The sequence below is a fragment of the Polypterus senegalus genome, chromosome 10 (genome assembly GCF_016835505.1).
Source record: "Polypterus senegalus isolate Bchr_013 chromosome 10, ASM1683550v1, whole genome shotgun sequence".
Taxonomy (NCBI): Eukaryota; Metazoa; Chordata; class Cladistia; order Polypteriformes; family Polypteridae; genus Polypterus; species Polypterus senegalus.
The window spans coordinates 38,414,702-38,429,019 of record NC_053163.1 but is presented as its reverse complement, the minus strand read 5'-3'; the positions used below and the strand labels follow the sequence as shown (position 1 = coordinate 38,429,019).

The window sequence follows — 14,318 nt, the reverse complement described above, 5'->3', positions numbered from 1 at the left end:
AGAAGGCAGTGAAACAATAAGAAGCGAGCGAAGTGACATATACAACCATATTCATGAGTGCTGCTACTTGAAACAAAGCAAGGTGTAAATTAAGTTTAAATTAAGTTCATAGACAGGCTGCCGCTGGCGCTTGTCATGCCCACGGGTAATGCGGGATACAAGTTTAATGAGAGGACGCAGGATATAAACGAGAGTTTTGATCACTTTGTAACTAAGTTAAAATTGCATGTGAAGGGGTGTGCTTATGCAAATTCTGAGAGACTGTGTTTGTGGGGATTGACAGTTAAGGCGGGTGGGGGAGTCACGCCATCATCTCCTCCCATTCACTCTCATTTCGCTCTGAGCTGAGCTCATGTTAACGCTGCCTTCCAAGCAACTTCACGGACTGCCACCAAATACTCACAGAAAAATCACAAGTTAATACACACGCTGTCTCTAGAGTTTCTCCACACTGAATCCTCCAGGCACTACTTACAAAAGGGGTCACATTGACAATCGTGGTTACGCTATTTTTAAAATCTTTTTCTTAGCACAAGCACGCACAGCTGAGAAGCTTCATGCATGTGCTCCATAACGCTAAAAAATAATGCATTAAATCACACTTTGCATTAGCAGCAAGGAGCTTTGTCAATGCATGATTTCCTGGTACACCGATTACATTGATCAGCCGATCCCGATTCATTTTACCTCGCACCACCTTAGTTTGAGAAGAAGTATGAAAAATATGAGGTTAACACAGAAAAACAGATCACCAATTCAAGCTTTATGAATAATCGATTCGCCCATCAATAATTGTTTTGGTAAAGCCATACTCAGTGTAATCCTCCTTCCATTTTATAATTTTTCCGCCTACTCAGCCATGATTAAATGAACGGTAAAAAGTAAGAGCAAAAGCTTTAGGTGACTTATTTAGGCAGGCATATATATGACAGCAACACTCATGACAATGTCAATCATGTTAATGCTATTATTAAAATGTTTTCTTTTCATTACTTCTTTAACACACTACTTCCGCTGCAAGGCGCGGATGGGGGTATATATATATATATATATATATATATATATATATATATATATATATATATATATATATATATATATATATATATATATATATATATATATATATATATATATGAATGAATGAATGACCTCCAAACAGCAGGAGACTTTTGATATCGCGAACGGTTCGCAAAACTGGGTTCTCCTGCCAGCAAAAGTCGAAGCAGCCACGCCGTGCATAGCTGTGCCGCCTTGAGGCTGACTGCCCTTCTGCCTTAAGTCAAAGTGAGCACTTTTAATTTTTCCTCCTCCCCTGAGCTATCCCAGACAAGTGCAAACACAGGACCCCTTTTCTATACCGCTGCAAACTAATATTAATATTTGCACTTTGCACGCATACGACAATGAGGTCGCCAGCTGATTATGAGGACACGCACTAAGTGGAGGACTGACAGTGCCATCACAACCGACACGGGGACGCCTCACCAGTCTACACAAGACCCACTGCGACTGTCCCCTAAAAGGCAATCAAAGCGCCAGCAAACACATCTCTATACTATATAAAAGAAAAGGCAACTTTCCTTTCTTTTACACCTTTTTTCCTTTTATCCCAAACCAAAGCCTCTCTTAACACTGCAGAGGACACAAAACTAATTTTCTTTAAATGCCGGTAAGGCACATTACCAGAGGTTTTGGTCACTGAGTGCAAGGGAAAAATAATAAAATATAGTCTATAAGTTATTAAACAGTAAAACATTAACGCTTTTAAGAAGTACAGGTACATTGAGCACTACTGGAGTGGTTTGGGTAAACTACATTTTAAAGACTGTGTAACACAACAGGTAAGTAACTAACAGCAGCTAAAATGTATATGGATCATCTCTCGGTAGTAGATCCCTTTTGAAAGGCGCTACACGACGGCTGTGGTATAGAAATTACATTTTCTATGTGAACGCTCAAATTTGTGCCTCTGGTAATGTGCCTTACCGCATTTAAAGAAAATTAGTTTTGTGTCCTCTGCAGTGTTAAGAGAGAAAGGCTTTGGTTTGGGATAAAAGGAAAAAGGTGTAAAGAAAGGAAAGTTGCCTTTTCTTTTATATAGTATAGAGAGATGTGTTCGCTGACGCTATGATCGCTTTTGGGGACAGTCGCGTGGGTCTTGTGTAGACTGGTGAGACGCCCCGCCATTAATCGGCTGTGATGGCACTGTCAGTCCTCCACTCGTGCGTGAATTCATAATCCGAGTTTAGGACCTCATAATCGATACGTGCAAAAGAAAGTGTGAATCGCCTTAATATTATTTTGCCGTGGTGTAGAAAAGGGATCCCGTGTTTGCACTTGTCTGGGCTATAGTGCAGGGGGAGGATGAAAAAAATTAAAAGTGCTCACTTTGACTTAAAGCAGAAGCGCAGTCAGCGTCTCAAAGGCCGGCACAGCTATGCACGCCGCTGGCTGCTCGACTTTTGCTGGGCAGGAGACCCCTTTTGTAGACACGCTCATGATATCAAAAGTCTCAGCCTTTTGGAGGTAATTCATATATTATATATATAGCAAAATACCCGCTACCGAGCGGAGAAGTAGTGTGTTAAAGAAGTAATGAAAAGAAAAGGAAACATTTTAATAATAACGTAACATGATTGACATTGTCATGAGTGTTGCTGTCATATATATGCCTGCCTAAATAAGTCACCCTCTCTTTGCTCTTAGTTTATTTACCGTTCATTTAATCATGGCTAATGGCGGAAAAATTATAAAATGGAAGGAGGATGGCTTTACCAAAACAATTATTGATGGCGAATCGATTATTCATAAAGCTTGAATTGGTGATGTTTTTCTGTGTTAACCTCATATTTTTCATACTTCTTCTCAAACTAAGGTGGTGCGAGGGTAAAATGAATCGGGATCGCTGATCAATGTAATCGTGTACAGTACCAGGAAATCATGCATTGACAAAAGCTCCCTTTGCTTGTAATGCAAAGTGTGATTAAATGCATTATTTTTAGCGCGTTATGGAGCACATGCATCAAGCTTCTCAGCTGTGCTTGTGCTAAGAAAAGGAAAGATTTTAAAAATAACGTAACACGATTGTCAATGTAACCTTTTGTAAGTAGTGCCTGGAGGATTCAGTGTGGAGAAACTCTAGAGACAGCGTGTGTATTAACTTGTGGATTTTTCTGTGAGTATTTGGTGGCAGTCTGAGTTGCTTCGAAGACGGCGTTAGCTGCAGAGCTCAGCTCAGAGTGAAATGGGATGAATGGGAGGGAGATGATGACGTGACTCCCCACCCGCCTTAACTGTCAATCCCCACAAACACAGTCTCGGAATTTGCATAAGCACACCCCTTCACCTACAATTTTAACTTAGTTACAAAGTGATCAAAACTCGCTTATATCCGCGTCCTCTCATTAAACTTGTATCCCGCATTACCTGTGGGCATGTGAAACGCCAGCGGTAGCCTGTCTATGAACTTAATTTAAAGTTTAGGTTTACACGTGCTTTATTTCCGAGGTAGCAGCACTCATGAATATGGTATTATATGTCACTCGCTCGCTTCTTATTGTTTCGCTGCCTTCTCAATTATATAATGCATGTTTTCTTAAGCGCTTTTGGAGGTCTTCCTGGTTTTCACGCACTGCGTTGACAGTCAGTTCACGTGATTACGTGGAGGGCGGATGATGTCACACGAAACTCCGCCCCCCCATGTCATTGCAGCTCAACTCCATTACAGTTAATGGAGAAAAATACCTTCCAGTTATGACCATTAGGCATAGAATTTCGAAATGAAACCTGCCCAACTTTTGTAAGTAAGCTGTAAGGAATGAGCCTGCCAAATTTCAGCCTTCTACCTACACGGGAAGTTGGAGAATTAGTGATGAGTCAGTGAGTGAGTGAGTGAGTGAGGGCTTTGCCTTTTATTAGTATAGATATATGTGTGTGTGTGTGTATATATATATATATATATATATATATATATATATATACACACACACACACACATACACAAATATATATTTATATACACATATATAAATACATGAATAATAAATATACAATATATTTATTTTTATTGTTTATATAAATAGTAAATTTATAAAATATTAATAAGAATCATAAACACTTATCTTTTACCTGTGAAGTGCTCCAAGTAGTATCGATATAGTTTGCACTGTACCGGAGTCATTCTCACTGCCAGAACATACTCATGCTTTGGCGGTAAAAACTTTGTCAAAGCAGTGTAGTCTCTTCTCTGAAATAGTAATGAGACATAAAGTAATTACATTCTGCAACAGTGACAAAAATCATAAACTGTATAGCAATGAGAAACAAGAAATTGAGACTTTTTATAGCAAAATAAGCTAAAATGTTTCCTGATCCAAAGCCATGTGCATATAAACCACAGCAAATGCACAGTGAAAATTTGTTTTTGTGCTGTTCTGTGTGGTCTGCCTTTGGATTCAGCAGTCCTAAACCTACATCAGGAGTTAAAACTGTCAATGAAGTTAATACTTGTCAAGGAGGCAATAAAGGCTTTAATCTTTTCTTTTTCATGTGTATGATGCTTACACAACCGACCACAGGTAAAATAAACTTGAACAGTTATATTTTTTCTTATAACAACATATACATACACATACACAAACATATATACACACACACACACACACACAAGGGCTGGGAATAGATTAAGAAAATCAATTGCATAAATTTATGTAATTAATCACAATCACATCTAACATTAAAATATTTAATTATAAAATTAATAAATAAATCATGAAGTAAATACATACTGAATCACAAAATTAATGTACAATTTTTTTGATCCTATTTTAGTAAAATTTTACCTAATTGTGTGGAATGTTGTGTGATTTAAATAAAATAATGTACAATCAACACAAAAGAATTTAAAAAAATAATTTGTGACATAGTTTAAACTTAAACAATGACCTTAAACCTGAACATTTAACAAAATACTACTTGAGCATTTTGAATGCCTCCCTAAAAGGCAAGCTGAAATGAAAGCATTAAGAAAACAAGGCCAATGTATTAATTCTTAAATTGGTATAGCATATGAAACCCAGACTTGTCAAAGTAAAAAAAATGATCTCAAACAACTGCTAACTTTGAATGCACTCCTAAAGACTGATTTAACTGAAAAAATAAATATCTTGTAAATGTGCATACATTAAAACTTTTGTTAAAACTCCACAGACACTATCCTCAATTGTTCATCACCATCAATGATTGAAAATTATACTCTGCACAAGCGTACAAAAACATGCCACCACAGAAAAATGGTTGGAAAACACTGGTCTACCTACAACTTTGCTGCTGACGTGATAACAAAAACCTCTGTAGCTACTATCGCACTTAGTAATTGACACTGTGCAATACTTGGGATGGTTATACTGAGGTGAGTTAAAGACAGAGGTACTACAGACTTATTTTGGTTTTAGTGCCACTCAAAGATAACTTATTTAGCACTTATGTGATGTTGAATAAATCTCCTTAAAGAAACATGAAATGAAAAAAAAAATATTTTTTTTTACCTTCTCAACTTTTCTGTAGCATTGCACCAGGACTGCCATAACTCCCACACCCCCTCCCTTCCCTTCCACTCCCCTACACCAATGTCAGTATGCATAAATCAAGAAACTAAACACTAATGTTACGTACTGACATATCATTGTGAATGGCATATAACAAAATTTTAAACCTTTAAATGAAAATTTAATTTCATAAAATTTTTAAAGGTAGTATATAAATATAATATTGAATGTGTATGTAATTGTTAACTTGTATTATTGTTTTGTAATATTTAGATAAAAAAAAAATTACATGAAAATGCTGCCCTGACCAAAGCACTGCCCGAGGCATTTGCCTCACTGACGGCCCTGGAAGCAACAATAGTTTTTAATGCATTAAACAGGCCACATTAATGACAAAAATTAACATGTTAAAATTCCCATGCCTAATATACACACATATATATATGTTTGCAGTAAAACCTTGATTACCCATCACTCAATTCACACATGCCAGCGCCTACCCTGTTAGTGTACTACTACTGCCATGTGGTACGCTGTAAGCTATGAACATTGCAACGACATGTGTCATACCACATTTTGGAATCACAGTCTCAGTTACATACCTTCAATTTTAATCGAGCTTCACAGCTTTTCTCTTTTGTTATAATTAATCTGTTATACATTGTTATGGCCGATAAACATAAGCGTGTGGTGTTTGAATTGTCACAAAAAACAGAAATCAAACATTTATGAAACGGCTTAACTGCTTCAAGTATTGCTTCAATTTACTGACTAGGAAGAACAACAGTGAACCATATAAAGCGTGATGCCAACAAAATTGAAAAATGCGTAGAAAATGGGAACCACTAATGATAATGTTCTTCTGTACTGCAGTTTTCTTTTAAAATTCTGTTATGTTTTGTTAATATATTATGACATGCAGACAGCTTGTGATGCACTGTGGCAGGGCAGAAAGTTTGAAATGCCACTTAAGTGATTGGACTGGTTACTATTCTGTAAGGGGCAGATAAACCTCTTAGAAGATGAATGACAGGAGAAGTTAGGAGAAAAAGGAAGATGCAGCGGAAGGAAGTTTTGAGTATGGAGTCAGGAGACAATAAGCAGTTTATGGTATAGAGAAAGGCAACATGAATAGCAGGAGGTAAACTGATTGGTAGGGACAACCGAATATACTGTTTGTTACGAAACAGACAAAGTAAAAAATAGAAAACACCAGTACCTCTGAGCTGTGTTTACTTATTACACTGGTCATTACAAGATCATATAAATTAACGAAATTTGTTATTATATTTGTTAATATAGTTTTGTTTTCCAAATACAACTATTTGCTAAATTAATCAAATAATCTAATCTATATATCATTTTTAAAGTAGCTGTTCTGTTATCTGTCTTTTCTCTTATCCGTCACAGCCTCAGTAATGATGGATAATCAAGGTTTTACTGTACATATACATAGACACACATATAATTCAAGCATACACACACACACAACTGGTCAAAAGTTTTAAAACACCTCAGTTTTTTAAGTTTTCATGGAAATGCATGCAGTGTTGCGTCCTTAGTTTTACACTTTTTCTCGAAAAAACATGTAAAAAGCATATTTATTAAATCTAATCTTACTACAGTAAAAGGTGCAAAACACTAAAAGTACAAAGTCAGAAGTATAGAACGTATAAAAAGGACACAAATAAAAATAAATAATAATAAAAATAATGCTAACGCCATATGTACTGTCAAAATATGTAGTTTTCGTGGTGTATCTTGGAGCACAGTGAAATACACAATCCAACGTCATATTCGGGACAATAGTAGCATGATTCCTTCAGGATTTCCTTTCCAGACTGATCAGCTTATGAACAGCAAACTGCATGTGCGATTGACAAGAGCATCACTTTCGGATTCTTTAAAATCACTTTCAATTTCAATGCCCATAGCCCTAAAGACAGACTCACTTTGTCAACACTGCTCATATCACTGTCAAGAGCATGCAACACCTGTGCTGCTGAAAAATGTTTCTTACAAGATGCCATTATGAGGCTAGGAGAACACGTGTCTGCACCATTGCCTAGGTAACACTCAAGACTGTCACTTACGTAGGACACACCTAAATAGTTTCCCGAGAAATGCTTGGCACCAACGCTGTTGGCACTTTTACGGTCAGAACAATCCTCGGGTCTAACGCTTATACAAGACGTGTCTATACAGTTGTGTGAGTGACGCTCAGGATTAACGCTTTTAGAACTGTTTTTACAGCCCGAGTGATGCTCTGGTCTAATGCTAAGGAGGTTAATGTCTTAATGTTTCAGTAACTCACTGCACTGAACAAATAAACAAAAGGAAATAAAAAAAATAATAAAATAAGCCAAAGAATCATAAAGTGTAAAAATATTTTTTGATTCAACAAAGTAGCCACATTTTGTTGATATTAACAAACAAACTGTCGTAACCCTTTTGATTCAGAATGACAATAACTCTGTGCAAGTCGCCAACTCTGCCTTCAGCAAAAAAACCCCAGACCATCACTCTTCCTCTTCCATGTTTGACAGGTGGTGTCACACACTGAGGAACTATCCTTTAACCAACTTGACAGCGTACAAACGCTATGAGTGATGAACTGAAAATTTTAAATTTTGATTCATTGATCCATAAGACTTTCTTCCAGTCTGTGGCAGTCCAGTATTTCAAGTCTCTGTATTGTGCTTTAAGGAATGGTTTTCTTACTGCCACTTGCCCTTTTCTTCTGATTGCGTTGTGACTTTGGGTGTGCCATGTCTCTTCCTATTAGAGTATTTTCCATTTTCCAATTGCCTTTGGATTGTGTAGGGCACCCTAATCATTAAAAATTCTATTTATTTTTCTTGCATTTTCTCTAGAGGAAAGGGATACATTTCCAAGGGTAATAATGCCCAGTCTCATTTGATTTAAAAAGAAAGGAAAGAAAATTTCTGATTTGGTAGTCACAGTGAGGCATTATACAGGTGTATTGCTGTTGGTATAAAGGAGCCTCAGTGTTTCTTGAGACACTTTTCCAGAATAGTAATTGGAGGAAAGTAATAATAATTGGTGGAAAGTACTTAGTGTTAGTGTGTCAGAAAGAGAATGTGCAGCATTATTCATAATAACTCAAAGGTTATTTTAATTCTCTCCTTTGTTACTACCGCCCAGGATTCCAGAGTGTGTCCTATAATTGAGCCTGCCCTTTTAGGAAGCTTGTTAATTTGTTGAGCCTCTCTTGAAATGACATTACCAGACCAGGACACCACAATGTACAAGACTGCATTGGCCTTCACAGAGTTGTAGAGGATGTGAAGGATGTCACTTCCTGCAGAAAGAAATGCAGTCTTGTAAATAAAGAGAGCCTTTTCTATCTTTTCTTATATAGTTCCTATGTGTACCAAGACTAGTCCAGCCTGTCACTGACATGAACACCGAAGTACTTGATTCATCGAATACCTTTTTCTTTAGCACTTACTGTGCTTCCTTCAGAGCCTCTTTGCTCTCCTTTTCTCATTTACGAGACCTTTAAGATCGTTAGCAATCCAGGCTTTGTTGTTTGGAAACCAACATACTGTCTTTCAGGGCAACAAAGTGTTGATATAAACTTTAATATAGTCTGTGATACAGTGACTGAGTCTCAATATCATCACTTGTCATTTGGAAGCAGTCATCAATCAATTTCTGCCTTCAGTCTCCACGTCTTCACTGTCCTGGTGGTAACAGACTGTAGTCTAATAACAGGCATGTAGCTGTGAATAAGATTAATCAAGTTGTGTTCGGACCTCCCAAAAGGACAAGTAGTTTACACTTTAAGGCATCTTTAATATTTGAATAGAACAGGTTCAGCTCATTATTTTCTTGATTAGACAAAACACAAACAGACTGTTCCTTCCAAATTCAAATGGTTGAAGTCAAAACATAGTATAACTGCAGGGTTGGAGTGAGTTGTCAATAGTGTTGGTGACAGAAAGAGTCATTTTCATTGCCAAGCCTCCATTTGCCGAGAGAGGAATATAAACACCAATAAGAATAATTTATTTATCTCCCAGGGCTAATAATGTGGATGAATTCCAATAGCCAGAAATTCACTGTCTGAATTACAAACTGTAGTTTGAACTGTAATATGCTCCTTTTTATACCATTCCTTATTTACATAGATGATCAGTCCTCCTCTTGCATTTTTTCCTGCACAGTACTGGATAATTTGCCTGCTCGAATAAGGTGAAATCCATTCTGCATTAAAACAGTGTTAGGTATATTGGACTTGAACCAGCTCTCCGTAAAACACAAACTGTCACTGTATTTGTATGCTCCATGACCCACTTATAAGAATAGTTCATCTTATTTGGCAGTGATCAAACGTTGCTCATTACAATAGACGATCCAGTTCTAAAACCCTCTAGCCTTGTTTTTACTCCTGCACTGGCAAGTCGCACACTCCGTCAATGGGCAAACAGCACCTGCAGTAAAATGAAAGTGAGCTGCTTAGGTGCTTGCTGCACACATAGCTATTTACGGGAGTATTTAACACACCCTGCTTTTGGCCTACAGGTTCTCTTCAAGACTCCTTCCAAGTTCGCAGCCCATTTGAAGTGCAGCCAGGACAAGCCAGAGCATTGGTTTACATGCATTGCATTTAGTCAGCAAATTTCAGATCCATTTAAAATCCCTTCATCTGAATTCTAGTATCTAGGACATCTAATATTTCTACTTTCAGTGACAAGTGAGAAGCCAGATCAATTCTATTCTTAAATAAGAGTAGTAACTAGAAAATAAGTTTATTTGCCAAAAAAGTGAGAAATACAGAGCTGATGTAAAAGGCTGCAGCTTGCACAGTGCCCAGAAGTCACCTAACAAAACAGTAAAGAATTTTAGTGTTGGTTAAATACAGTGCTGGGAAAGACAACAAATGTCAACTTTGGCAGGCTACTCTCCTCATAAACTGCAAGGATTTGCACAGGAGTGACAAACAAAGATGGTTTTGTGCATCTTTTTGCTCCCACAAGGGCTCTAATGTGAATAGTCTTCAAATTAGGAACATACAATGCAATATAAAAAAATCAAGTAGTTTCAGAAAAGCCACGTATTTACTTTCAATTAAATGAGTTTGGGGTTTGTTTATAAAAAAGTCTTATAACGGCAACTGGTAAAATTGAAGATGGCTTGTTTTAATATATCCTCACCTTCTCACAAATATATTTGATTTAGACTTGTGAGAATACTGCGGTGGTGCTGCTAATAAATTATAGCATTATCTTTCTGGCGTCTCTATTTGATCCATCCAGATTTTGTACATGCATAATAGGCTTAGGACAGCAGTTAACACCATTATAAGATTCTCTGTTTAATCAAATGCAAAGCACTTGGCAAGTCTGTGGAATATTGCTGCCAATAAGCCAAAAGAATTAATCATAATATATATGAATTGATCTATAATAGTACTTACAATATACAGTGGGTACGGAAAGTATTCAGACCCCCTTCAATTTTTCACTCTTTGTTATATTGCAGCCATTTGCTAAAATCATTTAAATTAATTTTTTCCTCATTAATGTAAACACAACACCCCATATTGACAGACAAAAAAAATAAAATTTGAAATTGTTGCAGATTTATTAAAAAAGAAAAACTAAAATATCACATGGTCCTAAGTATTCAGACCCTTTGCTCAGTATTTAGTAGAAGCATCCTTTTGAGCTAATACAGCCATGAGTCTTCTTGGGAAAGATGCAACAAGTTTTTCACACCTGGATTTGGGGATCCTCTGCCATTCCTCCTTGCAGATCCTCTCCAGTTCTGTCAGGTTGGATGGTAAACGTTGGTGGACAGCCATTTTTAGGTCTCTCCAGAGATGCTCAATTGGGTTTAAGTCAGGGCTCTGGCTGGGCCATTCAAGAACAGTCACAGTACTTTGTTGAAGCCACTCCTTCGTTATTTTAGCTATGTGCTTAGGTTCGTTGTCTTGTTGGAAGGTAAACCTTCGGCCCAGTCTGAGGTCCTTAGCACTCTGGAGAAGGTTTTTGTCCAGAATATCCCTGTACTTGGCCGCATTCATCTTTCTCTCGTTTTGTATCATATAGGAGACACACACAGTGATATTTGAGAAGTGAAATGAAGTTTATTGGATTTACAGAAAGTGTGCAATAATTGTTCAAACAAAATCAGGCAGGTGCATAAATTTGGGCACCGTTGTCATTCTATTGATTCCAAAACTTTTAGAACTAATTATTGGAACTCAAATTGGCTTGGTAAGCTCAGTGACCCCTGACCTACATACACAGGTGAATCCTATAATGAGAAAGAGTATTTAAGGGAGTCAATTGTAAGTTTCCCTCCTCCTTTAATTTTCTATGAAGAGTAGCAACATGGGGGTCACAAAACAACTCTCAAATGACCTGAAGACAAAGATTGTTCACCATCATGGTTTAGGGGAAGGATACAGAAAGCTGTCCCAGAGATTTAAGCTGTCTGTTTCCACAGTTAGGAACATATTGAGGAAATGGAAGACCACAGGCTCAGTTCAAGTTAAGGCTCAGTGGCAGACCAAGAAAGATTTGGATAGACAGCTCGAATGGTGAGAACAGTCAGAGTCAACCCACAGACCAGCACCAAAGACCTACAACATCATCTTGCAGCAGATGGAGTCACTGTGCATCGTTCAACCATTCAGCACTTTACACAAGGAGATGCTGTATGAGTGATGCAGAGGTGCCGCTTGAGGTATGCTCAAGCACATTTGGACAAGCCAGCTTCATTTTGGAATAAGGTGCTGTGGACTGATGAAACTAAAATTGAGTTATTTGGGCATAACAAGGGGCGTTATGCATGGAGGAAAAAGAACACAGCATTCCAAGAAAAACACCTGCTACCTACAGTAAAATATGGTGGTGGTTCCATCATGCTGTGGGGCTGTGTGGCCAGTGCAGGGACTGGGAATCTTGTCAAAGTTGAGGGACGCATGGATTCCACTCAGTATCAGCAGATTCTGGAGACCAATGTCCAGGAATCAGTGACAAAGCTGAAGCTGCGCCGGGCTGGATCTTTCAACAAGACAACGACCAAACACTGCTCAAAATCCACTAAGGCATTCATGCAGAGGAACAAGTACAACGGAATGGCCATCTCAGTCCCCAGACCTGAATATAATTGAAAATCTGTGGTGTGAGTTAAAGAGAGCTGTCCATGCTCGGAAGCCATCAAACCTGAATGAACTAGAGATGTTTTGTAAAGAGGAATGGTCCAAAATACCTTCAACCACAATCCAGACTCTCATTGGAACCTACAGGAAGCGTTTAGAGGCTGTAATTTCTGCAAAAGGCGGATCTACTAAATATTGATTTCATTTCTTTTTTGTGGTGCCCAAATTTATGCACCTGCCTGATTTTGTTTGAACAATTACTGCACACTTTCTGTAAATCCAATAAACTTCATTTCACTTCTCAAATATCACTGTGTGTGTCTCCTATATGATATATTTAACTGACATTTTTTATCATAACAACCAATGATTTATACAGGAAAATAATGACTATTAACAAGGTTGCCCAAACTTTTGCATCCCACTGTATACTAAAGGCCTGGCATATTTTTGCACATTAATCATATCAAATATTAGCCATGCCTCAAACAAAAATCTCAAATAGCATGTTTTTTCCAACCTTTTCAGTTTTAGGTCTCTCGCAATTATTTTTGATTTTCAATTGTATGTACTGCGTTCAAAACCCTACCCGCCTTGCTATCATTATCTGTCAATCAGTAAACATTGCTATCTCCCTCACTCTTTCTTTGCTTGACAGTTTTAAATAATGAAAGAAAAAGCTTGCAATTTATTAAATCGCAAATTACGAATTGTAACACATGTACATCTGAATACTGTATATACATTTTTTAATGATCTACATAATTTGTAATTGTTCCAAATTATGCATTTGCATAAAAGTGCCTTTTCTGACTATGCAACAGAAAAGTGAACATTTTATGGGACTTTGGTTAGCAGTGACCTGTTTTGCGAGGGAGGCAGAAGGGAGACTTGCACATGCCAAGTATGAAAGGTCATCCTGAAAAAATTAAAACATTTCCAAACAGCAGCGCTCACCCTAAATGTTCTAAAGTTTCCTCTTCTGATTTTCGCACTTAACACTGCCATGCTACATGGGTGAAGTCAACACAGACATGCACAAATAGACCTCTGAAGACACTGCCAAATTTACTTAACATTTAAACAAATTTTTGAAAAATGAAAAAAAAAAAACACTGAACAGGTTTTAATGTATTTGTTCTTTGTTGTATGTTACAGAAGAGGTCAATCCCCCAAAAAAAAAATCTTAGTGGACAGCCAATAAGCTCTCTTATTAGATTAAAATGAAGGTCCAAATTTGAGGATCAGTTGCTTTTCCAAAAAAAAAAACAGATCACAAAAAAACAAACAAAAAAAAAAGAAAATCAGACCGTCTAGTTTTCCACAAAAAACGTAAGCATGCATAAAAAATATCTGTAAGGCATTTTTTGTACCCTGGTTGTACAAAAGAAGCACAAAGACATTAATAAACTACAATGTACATTATAAAATCACATTTACTACTTTACATTTTTCTAGGAAATACTAAAAAAAGAAGAAAATAAAAAAATATATTAATTTTAGCAAGGCTAAAAAGGGCTTTAACTCACCAAAGAAAACTTATATCCATGCCAAAAACATACAAATACCTGGGCAGAGAAGGGGTGTTAAGTATTGACTACATTTTTAACATGTTAATTCTTTGGAACCTTGTA

The 14,318-nt window shown here is 37.1% G+C and overlaps 1 protein-coding gene across 3 annotated transcripts in view; it reads right to left on the bottom strand.

Annotated features, from left to right (window-relative positions):
- The window catches only part of atrx (ATRX chromatin remodeler), a 352,828-nt gene that overhangs the window by 100,280 nt on the left and 238,230 nt on the right, over positions 1 to 14,318 (bottom strand). For all 3 annotated transcript variants that reach the window (XM_039765743.1, XM_039765744.1, XM_039765745.1), the window contains one exon: positions 4,132 to 4,249. In XM_039765743.1, coding sequence (XP_039621677.1) covers positions 4,132 to 4,249 — 118 coding nt within the window. The remainder of the gene's footprint in view (positions 1 to 4,131; positions 4,250 to 14,318) is intronic.